Source organism: Moschus berezovskii, chromosome 5 (assembly GCF_049115385.1).
Source record: "Moschus berezovskii isolate FMDL1 chromosome 5, NW_MosBer_1.0, whole genome shotgun sequence".
Classification (NCBI taxonomy): domain Eukaryota; kingdom Metazoa; phylum Chordata; class Mammalia; order Artiodactyla; family Moschidae; genus Moschus; species Moschus berezovskii.
In genome coordinates, this window is record NC_142464.1 from 104289057 (window position 1) to 104311726 (window position 22670).

Below are 22670 nucleotides of genomic sequence, written 5' to 3' on the forward strand. Positions count from 1 at the left end.
TGCGCCCCCTCCCCAGGGGCCAGACCCCTCCCGCACATTTCCCATCACAGCCCCAGGCCTCCGCTCCCCCGCCGCTCGGACCCCGGCCCCTTGCGCGCCCCGGGCCCCGGCGCCCGGCCCCTTCCCTGGCACCCGCACCCCCGCCCGCAGTCGAGGCTCCAGATGGCGGCTCCTCGCGCTCGGCTCGCGGCCCCCAGACGCCGCCCGGCAGCCGCCGCCGCTCGCTCCCTCCCTCCCAGCTGCTGCGGCGGCGGAGACCGCGACTGCTCTGCGAGGAGGGCGGGCTCCCCCGCCGGCTTGGCTTGGGGTAGGAGCCGGGCCGCCGAGGGGCGCGCCGGAGCCGTGGCCGCGGGGAGGGAGCCCCGCAGGCCCCAGGTGAGGAGCGGGCGGGGGAGGCGCGGGAGGGGAGCGAGCCTGCCCGTCGCCGCGGCACCCTTACACCGCCTCCGTCTCCCGACTGCCCGCCCCCGCACCACCTCCCGGTCCCCGGCGCCGCGGGCCGAGCGGGCGCGGGACCCCAGCACCCGCGGGACGGCCGAGGTGAGCGCCGCGCCGCCGCCAGGAGGGGGCGCCCAGCACCCCGGAGCCCCGGCCCGAGGGCGGGCTCCGCCCGGACGTCCCGCCCCGGCCCCTGGAAGGCTGTCCCGGCCCGAGAGGTGCCCCCTTCTGCCGGAGAGCGGTAATGCCCACCAACTGCGACCGCCGGCTCCCTCACTTTCCTCCGCGCTTCTCTCTCGCTTCCTATTTGCCTCTTTTTTGTCTCCTTCTCCCTTGCCAGGTTCCCTTCCTTCTCCCCGACTGCGCATCCTGGACCTTTCCTCTCCTTTCTGGTCCCTTCACCCGCACGGTCAGGGTTTGTCCGCCTCCTGGGGCGATGGGAAGGGGGGTGTATTTAATGCCTAGGCGCTAGCTCCCCTCCGCAGGTGCATCCTGGTGGTCCCCCCGAAAGCAGCGCTGAGAATGGCGGTTCGACAGGGTTGAGATCACCCTCTTCCTGACCTGGGTCCGTTGACTCACTTGGGGAGTGGAGTGATGAGTTTGGGAGCAGCGCTTCCCCTGAACGCGGACTTCGGAATTCTCTTTACTGGACGGATGTGTGAAGTTCAGCGGCCTGGCACTGAGCCCTTTCCTCCCACCCTAGAGTCAGGACCCTTCGAGGGCATTTTCCCGTATAGAGAGTCCGAGAAGACTTTAAAGTCTGCCTCCCCGGACAGTCCTCCCTGGGGTCTTCAATAGAAATTGTGCTGGGATCAGGGTAGAGGGGGGAAGGCGCTAAAAGGTCTCGGCGCCTGGCGTCCCCTCTAATCCCCCCAGGGCTTGCGCGCGTGCCCACAGGCCCCCTGACGGTCCCTGCGCGCGACCGTCTGGCATTAGACCCCCGAGAGTGCGTCCCGTAAGCTCCCGGTACAAATCCCCTCGGAAATATTAATCACAACCACCAGAAAATGCAAAATGTGTGCCCGCGCCGTGTCTGCCTTTTAATCCTGAACGTAATTCTGCAAGGCAGCATCAGACAGGGGCTCTATTAATCCCTTACACGAGCAAATGCAATCTCTGACCTACTAGACTTGTTTTCCTGCAATTTCACGAAGAGTTGGCCTCGCTTCGCCAGAGGAATACCCAAAGAGAGACAGAAAACCGTGACAGACTGGCTACGCAACAAAGCATCGCAATAATGGGGGTGCATGTCAGTCCGGAGGTGCTCCTGCCTTAAGTGGGATCGCCGGCCTGGAGCCCTGAAATTCCTGTAGGGACGGTTGCGGAGTGGGCCGGGGTGGGGAAGGTCGAGTGAGCTAGGCGCAGGAGCCCGGGGAGGTTGGAGCCCAGAGGAAATCCAGTTCTCTTTCCTCCGAAGCCTTCGGACACAAGTGACCTCCTTTGGGGCTGACCCGTGGCAGCGGCGCTAGGGAAGGCTGAGGGGGTCAGCTCGCTAGACGGAGGGGGGTCAAGGTTTCAGCCCCTGAGGCCTGTTTCTCACACTTGAGATTTCCCTCTCCACCCTCCTATCAATCAATCACGTTTCCCGTCTCCCATTTTATTCAAAAACGTCTTCCAGTTCCCTCATAATCGTAATTTGCACCATTGCTTTTTATCTTTGATTAATTAGGAAATCGAAAAAGATAATGGAGGGTCGGGCCAATAAATTAGCCTCAGGAGCCGACTAACGGACGTCTGGGACTGCTGCGTGGGTGGGCACCGTCCGCGGAGGTGGTTGCGGGGCGGGGGTGGCGATGGCGCCGGTCGGACAGGAAGGAGTTAAGCGAAGGCGCGCGGTGCCTGCAGTTGGGAGAGACCCGCTCGGAAACCTGCCCAGTGGGCGCGAGCAAAGATTTCTCCCGTAATAAGTGCACAGTCTCCAGTGATGTTTAGCTTTTCCTGTTTGGATCTAGAGAAGGAGAGAGAAGACTGGGATAGGATGAGGGCGGGACTCCCTGTTTCTTCCAAAGACGCTTCCTTTCTAGCGGCAGAATTTGGTGTTTTCAGGTTGAGGTCTATTTCTTCCGGAGATGGAAACTTAGATTTACTCTTGCATCCTTTCCTTCCCTCTCCATTTGCCTACTGGTCTGAAAGAGGATGGGAGGAAGGGAAGAAGCAAGGGAAGGAAAGAGAGAGATTCTGTTATTAAGATCAAATCAGTAACTCCCTGGCCCCAGAGCAAAGCTCCTCACGTGGACCTGTTCCCTGCCCTCTCCCAGACGCCGGGCGGGTACCGGATTCTTCTTTTCGCCCTCCGCGAAATCGATCACGCCTCCCAGACGCCTGAAGGGGAGCACTTTGCCACTCTTCACAGCTTCGCCCCAGCCTCTTTAGCTTTCAATTGAAAACCAATTAAAGGTTTCTATAAATCTGTTAGTTCCCCTTTTATCTGGAGACCCCTGATGCATGCGATATTGCCCTTTAGATGCCTCTTCCGTGTTTTGTTTTACAATTGTTGTATCACTATAATGCGGCCTTTCTTCTCCTGTCTCTATAGATACAGATACACAAGGCAAACCAAAGCTATTCAGTCTCCTCATTTGTCCAGCAGCCTAACAGTGGTGCCCTTTCTCTGCTGCTGCTCTCCCTGCTTCGGGAGCAGCAGTTATGGTAGAAGCAGATGGCTACTGATTGGGGGAGCTTTGTGGCTCTAATACTGAATACTTTATGGAAAAGGACTTTAGCATGCTTCGTTGGGCAGAGGAACAAGGGGATGAGATTTACGGCCAGGAAAAATAAATCTTTTCTAAGTTGCAGCTCCTTCTCACCAGTTGTTGCATTTGCCCTGGAATGGGGGGGGGGGAGGGGCGGTGAAACACTGAGGATATGGTTTTATTTCATTTTATTCTCCTTTCTATTCCAACGTTTTTTAGTCAAGGTCTTAGAGGAGAGCAGAGGAAGAACCAGAAGTTTATGAAATACCTTAGATTGCTGTTGCTGCATCAGTATTCTCTGCCCTTAAGAATAAAGCAGAAGGGTATGGTCTTGAATGCTGTTTGGGGCCATGTTTCCCCCAATGGACTGCTGTTCCTGGTACAGCATCATCCTCCATTATCCTATTTTCTATGGAGAACAAAAAAGCGTATCAGTGATCCCATCTGAAAAATCAAGGACGCTGGTATTGAGAAAATAAGGCAAGTGATAAAGCATATGGTGATATAGGTGTGCTTTCCTCCTCTGAAAGGGTCTGAGCCTTAAGGACTACTAAGGGATGCCTATGAATGTAAGCTCCTGGACTCTAAATTGAATTTTCAAGCTCTGGGGAATATATAGATCCCATCTCTCCATTAAAGGCCTCATTCACCCCCAAGATAATTCACCCCTGTATCTTCCCCTCCCAAAAGCCAAAAACAGAATGTCACACAGAAATGCTCCTAACGTGCCTACTGGCAGCCAGGTACAGAGAGATGGAAACCAACCCCAATTCTGGGTCTCAGATTCCATTCCAGACAGACCCTTTGTCTCAATATTCGAAATGCCATTCTCTATTCAAGACACATGAGCATCTTCCATGTTCTAAGTTCCTTTTCCCTGACTTTCCTATTCTTTTACCTTGCCCTAGAAACTGAAGAGGAAGAGCCAGAAGGAAAGGCTTATAGCTTTCAGAAGTGTCACCTAATTTATTGCCACAAGCTGCCTTTTCCCGGCTGTGTGCACTACCACCCAACAAGGCCACATGCACCTTTACATTGTTTCTCTCTGAAGAGGATAAAAAGATTAGGAGAACTAAGATTTAAAAACTGTATTTTCCCAGCATTTCAAAGTGACAGACACTGAGATGCTTTAAATAATTAACTGTTTAGGCTCTTACCATGTGCTAGACTAAATGCCCCCAACAGGCTTATCACCTTTAATTCTTACAACCCTTTGAGTTAAGGATTATCAACCCTAGTTCACAGATCCCCTTTCTTCACAGGAAACTGGAGAACAGAGAAGCTAACCCAAGCAACTGGGCCACCTGGGTTCTGAACCCAAGCTTGCTTTTACAATATTCATAGTGACTCTAAGAGACCAATGGTGTTTCTGCTATTTTCCAAATGAGGAAATCGGACCTCAGAGAGGTTAAGTGTGTGCTCAAAGACACACAGCTAGTAAACTGCAGACTCGGGGTTCAAATCTAAGTGTTTAGGATCCCAAATTTTGGTCCAGTGGTTCCAGGACCCTTCAGAAGAAAGAATCCACACTGACCTCTGTTACCTGTCCCTGCCCAGGCAGGAGGGTTCATGAGACTGTAGGCCTGGGGCAAAGGCACTGCGACTGCAGAGGCCCGAAAGCAGCAAGGACCCCGGCAAAGAGGTTTTGCCCCAAGCCCTGGCCTGGGACTAGGGGGTCGCTGTGCGGCCCACAGGCCCGGCGCAGACCGCGTCGGGGGCGGGGCCAGGGTGCGACCACGTGGCTGAAGCCCGGCTGTAGTGCGGTCAGGCTGCTTTGAACGCTGGCGTGTGTAGGGGCGGTCCTGGAATGCCCACGCGGTCTCAGGGCCACCTGTACCTGAGCCCCGCGGTTGCGCCTCAGCCCTTTGAGGAAGAGAAAGGGCATTGCGGCTCCCAGGCCCTGAGTCCCGGTCGGGCCGGCGGCCGGGGCTTCAGGTTCCTCTGCCCCGCCCGGCTCTGGCATTCTGGCCAGGGCCCTTGAGTCGGTCAGCACTGCGTTCCCAGGCTCATCACCCCAAGGCGTCGCGCTGCCCGGACTTGCCCGCGTTTCCAACGTGCGCCGCTGCCAGGTCTAAAGAAAAGGCTCATGGCCGGGATGAGGGATAGAAGTCCAATCTCCCAGGATCCTGGCCGAAAAACCGCTCGCTCTACCGTAAAGTCTGTGTTTGGGCCCTTGGGGATCCCTGAACACCTGGACACATCGCTCATACCTTCTTACTTTATCCTCCAGGACTTCCGTACTGTTAGCAACATCGAGAAATCCTCAGCCTTTGCTGAGTGGCTTTGAAAGCGGGGACACAGCACAATTCTTAAATTTTCTGCAAGGGAAGCCAAGGCAGTGTTACTATCAGTAAGAGTAGCCAGCACTGAAATAGGTTTTTAACTTGTGTTAGGCATTGTTCCCTGCGCTTGCTAAATATCAACTCAGCCCTCACAGTAACTTCATAAAAAGAGCTGTCTTTATTACCCTTGGTTCACAGAAGAAGACCTGAAGCAGGGACAGGTTAAATTACCTGCCACGCGTCTGGGGCCAGGATTCGAACAGAAGTAGATAGTTGCTCTGATGGAGTCGTGGCCTAAACCTGAGTTGTTGGTGGTCCTTCTCGGGTCAGTTCTCTATACGTCTGAAAAGAACGTTCCTTTATGAAGGCATTGAGACATCTCTGGGACGGCCAAGGCTGAAATGAAACTAACTCCGGCTCTTGGAAATAATCCCTTACCATCTGCTCAGCAACTGGCTTTCCAAAGCGCGCTAGCCCTCGTTTCCGCACTGAGTCCTCGCCGCGACCCCGGAGGCAGCTCTAGCCAGCCTTAGTTCGCCCGAGGAGAAAATCCAAGGCTGGGAGAGGTCACGGGCAGCTCGGCTAGTGAAAGATCTGAACACAGACCGCGGGCCCTGGGAAAAGGGGATGGGGGCGTCGTGTGAGGCCCGCCCAGGGGGGCGTGGTGACCGGGAGCTGCGGTACCCGGAAGCCAGCGCTCCAGAAGCCTTTCCACGGGGAAACTAGACGCTTAGCAGGAGGCCAGAGTTGGCGCTAATTCCAGGGAGGCGGTAGGAGGCTGGAGAACACGGAAAACTTGGTGGGGAGGAGGCTTAACTGAACTTCTTCCCACCTTAGGCCAGGGCATGTCTGTCCCCGAACTGGGAGCGCTGCGTGGCTTCTTCCTGCTCAATGTGGCCGATTTGCTAGCGCTGCTTCTGAAAGTAACCCTCCACCGAAAGCTTGTCTGGTTCTGCCCAGTGTCACTCCGAATGTAATGGGAGTGTCGTCTGCCCTCTGTGGTACTGTCCGGGTAATGCTCTCTTTGGGCCCATCGTGGGGAGACTTCCTTAGCCCACCAAGCTCATCTCTGTTATTTGGCTTTCTCTGTACTCTTAGCTCTGTCGCCCTTTACTGGGACCTGCAGGCTGCCGCGGAGAATCCAGATATCATTGTCTTAGGCTAGGAAACATTTCCCTGCCTTGCCTTGAGGCCCAAATGTTGGGCCTGACTCAGCTGTGAGTGGCTTTAGGGATAGAAAAACTAATTCAGTCCCCTAGATAAGAAATGGAACTCTGCACTCTGAGAGCATTGACTTTCCCCAGGACATTTTCACAGGTTCAGAAGCTCCTTGGAAACATTAACTTCCTAGTGACTCAGGTAATCTGACTCTAGAATGTAGATAACACTGTGAGGCACCTGATTACATACACCAGATACTTGTTACTAGAATGACGTATATAAAACATATTCTTCAGAACTCTTGACAGATTCTTAACTCTCCATAAGAACACTGCTGTTTCTCTCGATAGCAGTTCAGTTCTGAACTGCTATCAGAACTCTATTGTTTTGCTATCAGAACTCTATTGTTTTGCTTCCCTGGGAGCAATTGCTTTCCTATATGATGTCACATATTTTCTCAAAACCATCTTACATGAAAACATGCAACAAGAAGTGACTACTTTGTAGCCAAGAAAATCTCTCCTTCTTCCCACCCCCCACCCCCACTACCCCCCCACCCCCATCCTCACACACACACACACACACACACACACGACCATATCTGATCAGGTATAAAATTGTTCAGACATAATTGGATTCTAGGCCTTCAGGAAACTTAACATTCAGGTCTTTAAATTCAGTGTATTTATTCTTAGGAATTTGTGAATTTTTTTTTCACAATTCTGGATATTATTTATTTGTAGAGTATGGGTTTTCTTTAAAACTTGAGAGGACATTATGAATTATATCTTGGTTACCTTTATATTATATCACCAGAAGACTAGCAAATCAATGTGGAAGTTGGCTTTCAGTAAGAAAGTATTAGTACAAGAGAACAAATACAAATTTCAGTCCCCCTGCCTATCATTTTTGCCACTTTGTAATGTATATACAACATTGTTCTTTGTAGTGATGATATCACTATTTTTTTTTTTTTTTTGGTCAAAGGCTTTAAACTTTTTATTATAAGATGAATAAATTCTGGGAATCTAATATACAGTGTGTTACCAATATTTAATATTTCAAATATACATGAAATTTGCTAAGAGAGTAGACAGGTGTTTTCACAACAGCAACAAAAAGGTAACTGTGGAATGGTGGATGTATGAGTTAATTTATTTGTGGCAACAATTATTTCACAATGTAAATGCACATCAAATCAGTATGTACATACATACAATTTTATGTCAATTATACATCAGGAAAGCTGGCAAAAACTGACAGCCAATAAAAGGAATCTACTTAAAATTCTTAATATTCAATATAAGCAATAGTGTCCCTTTAACAATGTTTATTTGCTTAAATTTTGACTCCTTCAAATAAATCAACCAATAAAACCTGTCAAATGTACAATAAACATAGTCTTTTTCCCAAACAATAAAAAGTAACACAGAGTTAATTTCAAATCTCTTCAGATAATTTTACTGACTATCTGCCTTAAATGTTTTTTTTTTCTTTACAGTTAAAAGTATTTTTATTAAAAAAGCACAAATGCAAAGAAATGAACAGAGGAAAAATTATGCGTCGAACCTGGACTGGTCACTTATGATAATATACATGCTACAATTCCATTCTCCCCAATCATTCCACCTTCACCCTCTCCCACAGAGTCCCAAAGACTGTTCTAAATGCCTATGTCTCTTTTGCAGTCTCTTATACAGGGTTCAGGTTACCATTTTTCTAAATTCCATATATATGCGTTAATATACGGTATTGATGTTCTTCTTTCTGGCTTACTTCACTCTGTATAATTGGCTCCAATTTCATCCACCTCATTAAAACTGATTCAAATGCATTCTTTTTGATGGCTGAGAAATACTCCATTGTGTATATGTACCAAAGCTTTCTTATCCATTCATCTGCAGATGGAGATGATATCACTATTGTTCGTGACCTACACTGATTGTTTTTTAGTGCTGATGAAAAAGCTCTAGGCCTTCCATATACTATTTTAGAAGACATTCCCCTTGCGGTGCTAGATTAATACCCCCAGATTAAATTATGAAATACATGCAACTCATTTGAATTGAAATCATGAAAGATAATTTTCACTCAAACAATTCAATTTGCAAGATGACCAGGGAAGCAGTTTGTGTATGAGGACATAGTTTGTGAAAAAATTAAAGTATTTCCAAGGCTCTAACAAAGTAATGGGAATCGTCACTGTTGTGGTGAGTGATGGATATCTATTGCCCCTATCCTTTTTCATTCTTCTTCTTTTTTGCCTCCCTTTTTGTTAGAGAAAATCAGATGTCTCCTCAGGCTTCAGAAAAGTATGCCATGGAAAGAGTCTTAGCTAGAAAGTCCTGGGTGTGCATGCATTCTGACAAGACCCCCTTCCCAGGAGAGGAATGCTATATGCTGCTAAAAGGTTAGCTGTGATCAGGTGTCAGGGAGTCAAATCTGCCTGGTATGAACCCACTATTTCAGTAAGCATCTCTCTTTTAACCTAGGGGTCAAACTGGAGTCTTGTCTCTTGTGGCTCCTGCATTGTGATTCTTTACCAACTACACCACCTGAGAAGCCTAAAATAAAGGGGAAAAGAGGTAGAAGTCAGGTGCTGAGTATTGGGATAATTCCCTTGTCTTGGCTGTGTAAAGAAATTTGATGTAGAGCCTCTCAATTTGGTGGCATTCCTAAGGCCTAGAGTCAGTCTTCTCAAAATCTGATGCTTCCTCCAATCTGAGACTGCTGGACACCCCTTGGTCCCCTATCTGTCTGAAAACCCTGACCCAGAGGATAAGGAGGCCTATGGCCCTGTCTACATTTCCTTCCTCCTACCCTACTCCACCTTGGAGAAGGAAATGGCCACCCACTCCAGTATTCTTGCCTGGAAAATCCCATGGATGGAGGAATCTGGTAAGTGGCTACAGTCCATGGAATAGCAAAAGAGTCTGACACTACTTAGCGAGTAAACAACAACCCTACTCCATCTACTAAGGTATATTCAAGGACTGTATGTATGATTCTGGGGAGGACTTTGTAACCTGAGGATTAGACAGAATATTCCTTGCTAGATCTATAGATATTCACCTGGAAGGGGCATAAAATCTGGAAGAATGCAGGAGGCCAGGATACTGGATAGTAGACATGGTTCACAGGTTACATTCACACAGGTGAGCATGAGGCATTCATTTCAGATCTATAGTGGTTGCCTTCAGTATCAGGACAGTTTCCTTGCTCTGCTGGAAGTCATCTTTAGAAGCCCTTAAGCCAACTGACTACAACTTAGATCCAGGAGAGAAACTGAATTGCACAAAGGCTATCCAGCTCAAAACTGAACTCCAACAGAAGGAAGGGCAAGTGGAACTTGAGATCCCTCAGAGAGAAGGTTTTATAGCTATAATAATGATTGTAGTTGTAGCAACAGGATTAAGAACAGTTACCATCTATTGAGAAAGAGGAGGAGCCAAAGAGAGAAAAATGTGTGAGGAGTAATGATCCCTGCAGTTGGAAGCCTGGAGTCCCTCTTCACAGGCTACAAAATTATCCATCCTTTGAGTCTCTGGCTGTCCTAGAATGAACCTAGGAAACATTAATTCATTTATAACCTATTGAATCTGCTGTAACCCTTGGTGAGGAACAGACCCAGACTGATTTTGCCATGAATATTTATGTAAAGCAAAGTGCCCCCCCCCCATTCCTGTAAACCTTTATCCAGTTCAGCCAATTGCCTCTTCTTGCCTCTAACTTATCCCTTAGAAAGTTCTTTATCCTCCTTGGTAAGGCTAGGGCAGTGCAGTACCCCTCCATGAAGTTCCATAATCTGTCTCCCCCAATCTCCCTGTAGCTCTTTCCAGATACCTCCCTGTAGGAAGCTAAGTTTAGGAAAAAGTCTTCACCATCTATCTGCTTCTTTGGCATCATCTTGTCTTCCAGTGTGAAAATGTGTAATATTATATACCTATATATTTCAAACTAAGTCTTTGCTTGTGTAATGCTTTGGAGATATGATTGGAGGGGGATGAGCCAGGACCTGGACAGGGAGAGAGAAAGAAAAAGAATGTGTTTCATTCTTATAAAGTAATAATCCTTCTGAGTGAGTTATTCTTGGAGACTTTACCTGCCTCCTATCACACAAGTTGAGATATTTAAGGCCTTCTTTCTCTACCCTGGGAGGAAAAAGGACATTTCCATTGTAACACTCTCAAGTATCAGATTTCCTTTCTTACCCTTTCTGCACCCTCTCACTTAGGTCATAAAAGGCACCACCTCAGGAACCATTCATCAATCTCTCTCCAGCCTTCTCTTCCAAAACAATACTGCAGTTGTCTACACATGTATTTTCTGCCATAACTCCAAGAAGCCTTGTTAAAGTAGGGCAAGGCAAAAGTACCCTCACTCTTCATTGTCATCCCTCTAATCATTTAACTGGAAATAAAACCCCAAGGAAGAGAGCTCTAAATATATGCATAAACCCATTGTTCCACGTGAATTAGATAAAAAGTGTTGACCAAGATATATTTTTATAGTACTGTTTGAGGCTGAATAAATGCCTCAACCCTTCATTTAGTATCAGCGAATTCCAGTAAGTAATAATTCAGGATCAATTCCAAGTGGTTTATGCATTTTAGCCCATAGATTTCTAGAGAAAGTAAAGTAAGTTGTAGATTTTCTTTACCTCCGATTAACAGTTTTCACTTAGGTCACTTATACTACCTAGCAGAATATGTTTTGCTTAAAATACTAGAAAACCCTCAAAGTAGAAATTTGAAACTTACTCTTACCTGTATTTGTGGGGTTTTGTTGTTGTTGTTGTGTGATTCATTTGACACATAAGACAAAGAGTTGGTTGGATTCATAAAATGTAGGAAATTTTTTTATTTGGGGACTTTTATCTAAAATCAGTAGGGGAAATCTAATTAGGGGGCAAGATAAGTGAAACTGAGAGAATTAGGTGGCTGATTCTCAATACATCTCTCTCCTCTTTGATGTACAGAATCTTAGTTATTTTCTAGCTTGACATTTGGAAAGCCAAGCTCCCTCACCCCCAATTTCAGTGCCAAAAACATTGATTATTTTATACAGATTGGAGTCTAGGTTTCAGTACCTCAAAGAAGACATAGTCCAAATGCCCTTTATATTTAAGGAAAGGAAAGGCCAGGAAAAAGAAAAATGCCTTCTGCCATTTAGATTCTAAGGTTTTCCAGAATGCTTATAATCTGGGGTAGATCCTTTTATACTTACAATATGTAAGAAGATTTTTTTAAAGTGGTTTGCATGGATGGATGACTTTTCCTGGGAAAAGCAAACTTCCTATTCTCTTAAAAACCAAACAAATCAAAAACAGTAAAAGAAGGCCCTGAGGAGTGTTTTGTTCTACAGTTTAGGAATTAAAACACTGCACTCCCCCACCCCCATTCCCCATCCCTGGACACCCCTCCCCCACCCCCCCACTTTTGCTGTGGTTTCTTAGGGACCACAATCCTCTTATGGCTACTTTATCTTAATTTGCTGTTGTTTACACCTTCTTCCTTCTCTGAATTCACTTAAGTGAATTCTTCAACACTGCAAGTTATTTTTCAGATGTTTGAGATAATTCTTTTGACATTTCTAATCCCATCACCCTTTCTTTAAATAAGTGATGAGGGATGCTTGTGTGTGTGTGTGTGAATGAGATGAGGGGAATAATTAATGGAGCATCCAGTTATAAGCCAAATGGTGACTAAATAACTTTGCAGATTTTTGTATAGACACATATGAAAACTCTCAGCATTAAGCCTTGGTCATTACATGAGTTGCCCTTAGCCAAACTATTTTAAAGTGTGGACAAATATAAGAGAAAAGATATGTTCAGATGGAAGGCAACTGCAGTTTGAGGTTTCTTTGAAAAGTTGATAACTAACCTGAAAATTAAGGGCGAATTCTCCCTTTACTTCTTAGTATATGGGGATTTTGCAACCTTTCTCCAAGTCCCAGCTTAGGCAATGGGCTCTGTCTGATCAGAAGGATTCCGAATTTATGTGTGGGGGGCGGGGAGGGGGAGAGGAGGGAGCGCGGCGGCTGGCCAGGGCTGGATGAAGAGAGAGGGGAGGAGCGGGAGTGACAGGAAAACTCAGTGGGAAATTCCTCGCACTGTTTTTTAATTTCTCCTCTTCATAATTCTTTCCAGGCCTCCTAGTACTGTGGGAGCCAGGGGTAGAGATGCTCCGTGCCTGGTTGCTTCACTGGGTCCCGGAGGGAGGTCTCAGAGCAGCAAAGCACACACCTTTTCCTTTTAAGCTGCTCTTCGCCGACCCCCAATCCACTTACCTTGTTTGAACACAGGATACAAACTAGGCTGTCTCCTGAAGTCCTGGCTGCTTTAACCGGCTACTCGTCCGATTTATCCTAAAGCGAATGGATTGCCCTCTTCAATGTATTGGTGGTGTGGGTGGGGCTGAAGGAGTGGGACTGTCTATACCACTCAAAAGGTCTTTCTTCCCTTAGGAGCCGAGACAGTTCAATGTAGGAAAACAACCCCGAGATCCCCCAGCGAAAATGTGTGGCGGAATCCTGCAGAAGGATTGAACTTTCAGGCTGCTAAAGACCTCCAGCCATCAACATCAGCTGCTGCACTAAAGGGTCAAGCCAGCGCCTCTAAGTGGCTTAGCGCACAAACGAGGCTCCCGAGACGGCCTCGGCCGCTCCATCCACTCTTCCACCACCTGCTGGACGTGAAAAGCTCTCCGGAGCCCATCTCGGTAATAATTTTTACTTTTAACTCACCTTCCCCACCCCCGGGGGTCTTAGAATACCGGTCTCCCCTGACAGGGGACCCCCTTAGGCACTAGGCGGAACGCGCCAGGCTGAGGGCGGAAGCGCAGGAAGAGCTTGCGTCCCACAATCTGGGTTTTCTTTCCCACTCGTCTCCTCCTCACCCCTTCTCCCGCCCTGTACTTGTGTACTGGGACCAAAAGACCCCTATAAATCCCCTTCGGAGGTCTGGCGGCATCTCTACTGCATCCCCCTTACCCATCTCCGTGTTCAAGGAAGGACTGAGCCAAGTTCTCACCAAAGCGTATCCTTTTTGAGTCTTGCTCCTAAGGTCTTGGTGGTGTGAGCGCTCCTGGAGAGCGCTGGTGAGGGTTTGTCACCCCCCTGGGCAACCAGCTGCGCGTATCAGCTGCGGCTGAAGGAGCTAATCCACAACCCCCCTTTCCCCTCCAGAGAACTCAGACTCGGGGGAAGTGAGCGTGGGGTCCTTGCGCGCGCTGAGTGGACAGCCGTCTGCCAGGGGTGTTCCAGGTGCCAAGAGAAACGGGAAAAGGCCCTCTCCAGGTCTTTTTGGTACTTCCCTTTCCGACCCCCGCCCCGAACCAGTCCCAGAGGGCCCAGGCTTTCGGAGGAGTTGAGCCGACCCGAGCTCCGAGAGGCGTTGCCGCATGGGGAAGGCGCTCAGGGGCTGCGCGGGGCCCGGGCAGGCCGGCGAGACCGCTTCCAGGCAGGCGGTGCCGCCGGAGGGAGCGCCCAGCCCAGCAAAGAGTTAAAGGGAGGGGACGTGGGCTGTCACGCGTCATTGGGCAGATTATGTGCGGCAAACAAAAAGTGTGTGTCTGCGTGCCAGTCAGTCACTGCATCGGGCCCATCTGTACAACTCTCTTCTCTCTCCTCTCCCTACTCTCCCTGGTTTCTCTCTCCTCCCTTTAGGCAGAGCCTGCATGACAGCAACACCAACACCTCTCGACATGGAAATAAACTGATACAATAGGCAAAAGAAGCACTCGTCTGCATCTCCCGGTTCCAGGTGGCCTTATTGGGGCGGTTTGATCCTGACCTTATTCCTGGTAAGTCTCTTTGCCTTGATGGGGGTGGGGTGGGCGGGGGGAGGAAGACAGGTTTGGTGGGGAGAGTGGAGAATTCAGTCCCCCGTCTTCTCATTATCCAGGAGAGGGGGAGGAAATAATTGTGGAGGGGCTCGCTACTGCCAACAGGGTTATACAAAGGGAGGGGCGGGTGGAGAGCACTTTGCCCAAGAAAAAGCCAGCGACTGGGGCGCGCGCGGCCGCCAGACAATGCCTGCCGACGGGGGAGGGCGAGCGGCCGGCGGCAGCGACGGCTTTCGGCGAGCCGCGCCGGCTCCGGGAGGATGCTCCGGACGGCTGGGAACCCGGGCCTAGCGGAGGATGCAGAGCTGCGGAAGGTTGGGCGGCGAAGGCGACCGCGCGCGGGCGGCAGAGCGCAGGCTCTCGCCCAGCGCTTATTGTGAGCGGCGTGAGGCTCGTGGCGGCCGCCGCGGCGACGCGAACCCCTATTAGCGCGGCGTAGCGAGGAGCTTTTCACCGTATTGTTAGGTAGGACTGCATTTTAATGACTGCGTCCCTGCTGTTGCCCGAAGTGACGGGGCGACCTCTCGGCACAATGAGCCGTTTGTGTGAAAGAGACTTTTAAAAGGAAGAGAAAAATTGGGGCATAAAACGCTGAATTGAGGAAATTGAAAAGGAGAGAATAGAATTCCGTTGAAAAGGAGGTTCTGAAAGCTGCTGAGAGATTTTTAAAAATGTATTTAAATGTGCAGTTGGAGATCAGAAAGGCTACCTTGGGTAGGGTAAAATGCCCAGAGGTAAATGCTGTAGAATAATAAAGGGAGTTTCTACTTTATGGATATTTTCTCTGATTCCTCTCTGGCAGATACAGCCCATACTTGATATTTGGAGGAGATAGCAGAATGAGTGGAAAACTGACCAAAGTTTCCTGCTCTGTTAGCTGGAAAAGTGGGGGAAAGCGCTACCTTCTAATGACATTTGCCAGATTAACTGGTTAATAGACATTAAGATAAAAATGAACATTACCAATATTGTCCCAGAAAGAACAGCTGCTTAGGAAAAGAATTGGGTTTCCCTTTCCTGCTACTTAAACTGTACAAAATATACTTAAATATCTGGCAATGGCAACGTTATTGGGGAAAAATCAACTTGGAGGAATCTTCTAATCAGTCAGCAAAAGTGAACAATGCAGTTAATACAAAACTGCTTTAAAATTTAAATATGTTTTGTTTGTTTTTTGATGATAAGTCTTGTAGTGGGGGGGGGGGTGTCCAAAGCCAAAGGAAGGAAAATGTGTCCTTATGACAGCTTAATAATAAGAGAGCCCACCACCAGGGCGTTACTTTCTGAATTGCTGCAGATTAAACAGCTGGAGAGCCTACTGAGGTCTTCTCAAGCAGGGCTGCCCCCTCTTGCCCAGACAAGGTCCGATCTGGGGGAGCGAACATTCACCAGTCATTACACACACAGTATTTCAGACAGGGGACACTTCAGTCCTGCTCTGTACCTGCTCACTTCATGAGGCACATGCGACTCTACCCACCCCCTTGTATAACAAGGTAACTGGGATTCACCCTCATCCATAAATAAGCATGTCGAGAAGAAAATAATTACCTCTGCTTGCTGCTTTTAATTAAAGCCTCGGAGGGACAGTGTTGGATTATGGTAATGAGCAGACACACGTCCCCTCTTGTAGGCTGCGGAGAAAGGTTAGCTGACATGGAATCAGTGCCCTGACACTCCACTTGAAATCCATTCGCTATGCTCCGCTGTCTCTGCCTGCTCACTAGTGCTGTTCCCCTCTTTGGAAGAAAAATAAGATGAAACCAGCTCCCGGACACCCAACTCAATATACGAGAGTAAAAGAAAGGAGCTTTCCCCCAAAGGTTAGAAGTTTCTTGCAGTCTAGAAAGTCTATAGGCTAGCAAAAAAAAAATCCTTTTGTTCTCCACTTCTCTCCCCCTCCCCCCCAATCCTGTCTCATCCTCCCCCAAGGTAAGTCAGAAAACATCTCCTCTTTCCTAGCCCCGTTTGTCTTTCTTTCTAGCAGTCAGTCCACTCTGAGCTCCCCATCACAATTCTCTTTACATTTTTAAAGGAAAAGAAAGTACTCTTCCTTGGCATCTTTGTCATATGCCAGATTTAATCTGCCATCAGCTTTATTTTTGAAATGAGATCGATGCAAAAACCAAGCAAATTCAAGAAAAATCTGTCCAGTAGTTAGAAGATTCTGCCTGGATTCGGAGGCAAAAGGAGGAATGTAAATTCGCTTCAATTGTCCTCTGTATCTGTCTCCAGTGATGGAGGATCCGGGCATCCAGCGAGGCATCTGGGAGGGAGATGCCAAGGCTGTCCAGCAGTGTCTGACAGATATTTTTACCAGCGTTTACACCACCTGCGACATCCCTGAGAATGCTATATTTGGTCCCTGCGTCCTGAGCCATACTTCCCTGTACGACAGCATAGCTTTCATAGCTCTCAAGTCCACAGACAAGAGAACGGTCCCTTATATCTTCCGGGTAAGTCTTGGTTGATGTTCTGTAGGATATGAGGGTAATATCCTCTTAAAAACAGACTAAGAATCATTCTAATTACAAGCTGAGACAGGTTCTACATGTAGAAAATGCAGTGATACATGCAATTCTATTTTACACACCAGAAATTAGAAAAAGAAAATTAAACTCCAGAGTATTGTCAACTGATTTTTGGAAATAAGTGACAAAATTAGATTTTGAATGCCAGATGTGCCTAAATCAATGCCTGGATTCTGGGCTTTCCTGGAGATGAACACCACTTCCTTAACTCTGTGGGAAATTTCACTAGGATTGAGGCTATTTGTAGGCTAAGTACTTCCTATAAGTACTTTTCTGTAAATATTGGGTGCATTTGCCTTCCAATCCCAGAGGCCTCCTGTTCCCTGGAATATTACTCTTTCTGATTAAGCTAGCTAGTGTCTAGAGTTTGTATTTAAATAAAAGTGTTGGTGTTTTGACAATAAAACATCATTCCAGCCATATGTTTGAGTGTGAAAAGTCCTGTCACTTCCTATTCTTTCTTTACAAAGAACCATTAGTTGTTTAAGCCAAAATAAGGAAGATGAGCAAAAGTCACAAAATAATTTCTAAAATCTAAGTTTGCTTTTCACTTCTAAAACAAAATTCCACATACTTTTGCAATGTGAGATAATTTCGAAATCAGTTCTCAAGAGCTTAGCACTAATTTGAATTGTAAAAAAATATTGCTAATTTGGTATTCATCCAATATATAAAAAGACAGGACTTCCCTGGTGGTCCAGTGGTTAAGGCTCCACCCTTCCAAAACAGGGGGACAAGTTTGATCGCTGGTCTGGCAACTAAGACCCCACTGCCCCTTTGGCTAAAACACACACACACACACAAGCCTGACGACTTAAATAATCTGTATAATTAATGCAGCTTGCCAGGGATGTTATCTTGCCTGCTGGCTGCAAACATGAGGATGGATGTTAAGTCGGGTCAAGTTTTTGGAAGCTTGATCTCAGATAACAATTCTTAGAGAAATAATAACAGCGGAAATGGCCCCGGCTCCTTTGGCTTCATTGCCTCACAAGAGTCCCCCTCCCTCACTCCCTTCTTTCTTGTATTCTTTTCTTTTCTCTAAACTGTAGGTAGACACGTCAGCGGCGAATGGTTCCTCGGAAGGTCTCATGTGGCTGCGTCTGGTCCAATCAGCCAGAGATAAAGAAGAGCAGAACCTTGAAGCCTATATAAAAAACGGACAGCTGTTTTACCGCTCTCTCCGCAGGATTGCCAAAGATGAGGAGTTACTAGTTTGGTACGGGAAAGAACTGACCGAGTTACTCTTGCTCTGCCCCTCTAGATCCCACAGCAAAATGAATGGTAGGTTGGCTCAAGACCTGCGTCCGGGCCCTTAGCTAGCGGAGGGGCGGAGGGTCGGGGGCGGCGGGGTCACTCTGGAGCCTGGGCGAGCCTTCCCTCCCTTGGGGTGCCTTGTAGAGAGCTTCTGAGATATAGTCTGGGTGAAGATATAGTTTGTCCCGGTGAAGCTGGGACAGCTAGGTGAAGACGAATCCGGACACGCTTGGCTTAATTTCTGCACTCTCCTCAAATCTGGAGGGAAAGTTAGACCGGGTCTTGTCCAATGTTCCTGTTTTCAGGCACTCACCCTGAGAGGTGAAAGTGGATTTGTGGAGGGAGTGATGGCAAATTGGCCTAGAGACGATGCTGAGTAATCATGTGGGGTGTGTGTGTGTGTGCTGTTTGCTCACTAAGCAGGGTCGTCCCCTTACACATGCCTGGAGTGCAGCCAACGTTTCCAGTTTGAGTTCCCCTATGTAGCGCATCTGCGCTTCCGCTGCCCCAAGAGACTTCACGGCGCTGATCTGAGCCCCCGAGAGGAGCAAGGCGGCGGCGTGGGCACCAAGGATCACGGAGGCGGCGGCGGTGCCAAGGACCAGCAGCAGTCGCAGGAGGCACCCTTGGGTCCCGGCCCCAAGTTCTGCAAAGCCGGCCCGGTCCACCACTACCCGGCCCCCTCCCCCGAGAGCGGTAACCCGCCGGCGGCTGGTGGCGGCAGCGGCGCGAAGCCGTCCACGGACTTTCACAACCTGGCGCGGGAGCTGGAGAACTCCGGGGGCGCCAGCAGCTGCTCCCCGGCGCGGAGCCTCGGCGGCGGCAGCGGCCACCAGGAGGCGGAGCTGAGTCCCGACGGCAGCGCCGCGGGCGTGGGCAAAGGGAAGAGGAAGTTCCCGGAGGAGGCGGCCGAGGGCGGCGGCGGCGCGGGGCTGGCGGGGGGCCGGGGCCGCTTCGCCGAGCGGGCCCTGCCCGCCTCCAAGGAGGACCTGGTGTGCACGCCTCAGCAGTACCGCAACTCCGGCAGCTACTTCAGCCTGGAGGAGAACGGCCGCCTCTTCGCGCCGCCCAGCCCCGAGACGGGGGAGGCGAAGCGCAGCGCCTTCGTGGAGGTGAAGAAGGCGGCCCGGGCGGCCGGGGGGCCGGAGGAGGCGGCCGCCGACGGCGGGGGCGCGGCCGCCGAGGAGCAGGACGCGGGCGGCGGGGGCGGCTCCTCCTCCACGCCCGTGGCCTCGTCCCCGGCAGGCAGCGAGAAGCTGCTGGCCCCGCGGCCCGGGGGCGCGCTGCCCGGCCGGCTGGAGGGCGGCAGCCCGGCGCGGGGCAGCGCCTTCACCTCGGTGCCGCAGCTGGGCGGCGCTGGCGGCGGCGGCGCGGGCGCGGGGGGCGCGGGGGGCGGCGCGGGCGGGGGCCAGGGCGCCGCGGCGGACGAGCGCAAGAGCGCCTTCTCGCAGCCGGCGCGCTCCTTCTCGCAGCTGTCCCCGCTGGTGCTGGGCCAGAAGCTGGGCGCTCTCGAGCCGTGCCACCCCGGCGACGGGGTGGGCCCCACCAGACTGTACCCCGCCGCCTCCGACCCGCTGGCCGTGAAGCTGCAGGGAGCGGCGGAGCTGAACGGAGGTTGCGGGGCCCTGCCGAACGGCGGCGGCGGCGGCGGGCTGCCCAAGCAGAGCCCGTTCCTCTATGCCACCGCCTTCTGGCCCAAGAGCTCCGCCGCCGCGGCGGCCGCAGCGGCGGCGGCCGCGGGGCCCCTGCAGTTGCAGCTGCCGTCGGCGCTCACGCTGCTGCCGCCCTCGTTCACCTCGCTGTGTCTGCCCGCGCAGAACTGGTGCGCCAAGTGCAATGCCTCCTTCCGCATGACCTCCGACCTGGTGTACCACATGAGGTCGCATCACAAAAAGGAGTACGCCATGGAGCCCTTGGTGAAGCGGAGGCGGGAGGAGAAACTCAAGTGCCCCATTTGCAACGAGTCCTTCAGGGAGCGCCACCACCTCTCCAGGCACATGACCTCGCATAATTGACACGGAAACGACCTCCGCTTTCCGCGCGCACGCACAGTCGAACCACCTGCAGGAACAAATATGCGAGGACATCCACCACCTCCTTGTGACCGGAAACATCACACCCGGAGACACTCGCTCTCACATAGGCACACACACGTGGTCTCCCCCAACCTTTACACCCAGATGTTTACCTGTGACCTACACCACACACACACACACACACACACACACACACACACACACACACACACACGAGACAGGATGGTGGATTTTTGATCGGGTGGGTTGTTTGAAGGGTTTTCTTTTGAATGCACGCATTTTCACTTTCCCAAAAACAAAGGTACATTTTTTAAAATGTCATATATTGCAACATATTGATGCATTTGTCATACGTTTCTACTTAAATTATTAAGCACTTACGGTTTAGATGTAATAATTATATGTAAGGGCAAAATTTATTTTAGATATAAAGTAAAGGAGGAGGGTGAGATGCTTCCTGCATTTCTTGATTACAGTTTGTGTTCTTACAAAAATAAGCAAAACAAATAAAAAGGTGGTAACCATTCAGTTTAAGTTTCCAGGGGGAAGTGCATGTATCATGAAATGATTATGGACTTCAATGAAGAATGTCATCATTATGTAAATATGCATTTCCTTTTAATACAAAGTGTAATTTTGTGCCAGTGAAATGGAGTCTGGATAGTTATGTGTTTCTTTTATCCCTGGAAAGATTTATTAAACTTTATAGATTATCCGGGTATGTTGGATGCTTTGACAATAAATGACTATTTTCCTCAAAGCAATTATTGGGAAAGTGTTTTAAAATGTTTTTTGTAGCTAAAGGCTACACTTTTGAGTGCATTCTCAGTTGCTTAGTAGTGTCTGACTCTTTGCAACCCTATGGTTCCTCTGTCCATGGGATTACACTTTGAGTAGATACCATATATTTTCATTGAGCCCCTGAAAAGAAGAAACTGCAAAAGAGAGAAATGATAAACCCTGCCCCACTTATATTATTTACTCTAAGCCAAGTTTGAGTCTAAAAGTGAGAAGACAAGGTGATTATTACTTAGGAAATCTTTATCTGGAAAATGTTGCACTTCTTGATCAAAGCACAAATCATTTAAACTAAGATGCCTGCCACGAAGATAACCAGGGTCTGGGATGTCAACATTCTTTTCAGCAGCACGATAAGTAGCATCTTCACAAGTGGCCAGAGACAAACGATTTTCAGACCTGGATCAGGGACAACAGGTGAAAAACCCATTTTGGGTTCTTAATAGTGATGCTTGCATGGAAGGGTATTTTGTGCTCTAGAACCCTTTGGCTTTCTGTCATTAGTCATTAAGAGACCCTCGGGAGAGTTTCTCCAGAAACTAAGGTGAAATGACCATGGTAATCTATGTATTGCAGGGCTCTCTAAAATTCTGAACAGTTGCACAGCCTCCGGAAAAAACTAGCCCTGAAGCATTACAATACAGATCTAATAAATTTCCTCTTCTCCCTGCCCTTCCTGTTATGAAAAGTCCCTCTGTACTCTTCATATACTGATGATAGTTCTTAGATAGTGTACATATGTAAGTGTATGTGGTATGTAGAAAGCAGTAGATCAAAACCGAATGGTCCTTTAGGTCTCAGAGTAGCATGCACTTAACCCATGGGCATCTTCAGAGTAGTCATTCTACAGGTGCTCTAGTAACCAATGCTACACTGGTTTATGTATCACAGGAGGTGTTCCTTCCCATTTTTAATTCCTTCACATCTTGCCAACCCTCCCCTATGTCAGAAGGAGAGTATTTGTGAAAAGTTCTGAAATGTGAGACTAGGACAAGATCTTATTGCAGGCCTTCAATGGCCTTCCCTAAAAGGATTTTAATAAAGACTTCATTATCTTAAGGGGACTGCATAACAAGTTACAATTAGGTAAACAGAGACGGGGGTAGGGCAGAGATGGATCCACAGTGTGACCACCGAGACTGGTGAAAAAACAGGTTGACTTCCTAAGATTACCCAAGTACTTCTTGTGCTACATTTCTTTGAGAACTGCTCTCAGTTTTCCTAAGCAACAGTCTGATGATCTGAAACACTAATCCCCAGCAAGATGTGATGAGAAGAACAGTCCAAAATTCCTGTTCTGTTTGTGCTCTGCATGATTAGTATAACTTGCATCATTATTGTTGATATTAATTTACCTGCATTTTGCTTTTCTTATGTGTGCAAGGAGACAGGTTCTGCTATCTTTCAAGTACTTCTAGTACTGGGGAGTTGTTTTTTCTAACGGGCTAATCAGGCTCCAATTGAATCTAAAGAAGACTTTTCTAGAGAAAAAAAGCAAGATTGGTTTGGAGCAAATTTGACGGCAAGAAATCAGAAAGATATTTGGGAACAAATAGAAGGTGGGCCTCAAAGATCCTTAAATCACAACGCTCAAGAGGCTGACCAAATTATTCATGCCTAGAACACT

At 48.9% G+C, this 22670-nt stretch overlaps 1 protein-coding gene and 1 long non-coding RNA gene across 3 annotated transcripts; one reads left to right on the plus strand and one right to left on the minus strand.

Moving 5' to 3' along the window:
- Positions 1-235: 235 nt before the first annotated feature.
- Positions 236-20960, plus strand: PRDM8 (PR/SET domain 8). Its single transcript, XM_055434982.2, has 6 exons — positions 236-375; positions 13043-13296; positions 14243-14379; positions 16657-16877; positions 18005-18236; positions 18633-20960. The coding sequence occupies exons 4-6, from the start codon at positions 16659-16661 to the stop codon at positions 20222-20224; spliced, it is 2043 nt and encodes a 680-aa protein (XP_055290957.2). The 5' UTR covers positions 236-375; positions 13043-13296; positions 14243-14379; positions 16657-16658; the 3' UTR covers positions 20225-20960.
- On the minus strand, positions 2083-6078 carry LOC129562039 (uncharacterized). Of its 2 annotated transcripts, XR_008687097.2 has the most exons (5): positions 5852-6078; positions 5645-5755; positions 5342-5449; positions 3400-3540; positions 2083-2564 (listed from the first exon to the last, which is right to left on the minus strand). It is a non-coding gene; the product is annotated as an uncharacterized LOC129562039 (long non-coding RNA). The 2 variants fall into 2 exon arrangements; XR_008687096.2 differs by having other exon boundaries at positions 5645-6078.
- Positions 20961-22670: the final 1710 nt, after the last annotated feature.

Excerpts from the sequence above, each read along its gene's own strand:
- PRDM8 (XM_055434982.2), top strand. The coding sequence starts at position 16,659 with ATGGAGGATCCGGGCATCCAGCGAGGCATCTGGGAGGGAGATGCCAAG. Across the intron at positions 16,878-18,004 it reads CGGTCCCTTATATCTTCCGG|GTAGACACGTCAGCGGCGAA; the intron begins GTAAGTCTTGGT and ends TCTAAACTGTAG. Across the intron at positions 18,237-18,632 it reads ATCCCACAGCAAAATGAATG|GGTCGTCCCCTTACACATGC; the intron begins GTAGGTTGGCTC and ends CTCACTAAGCAG.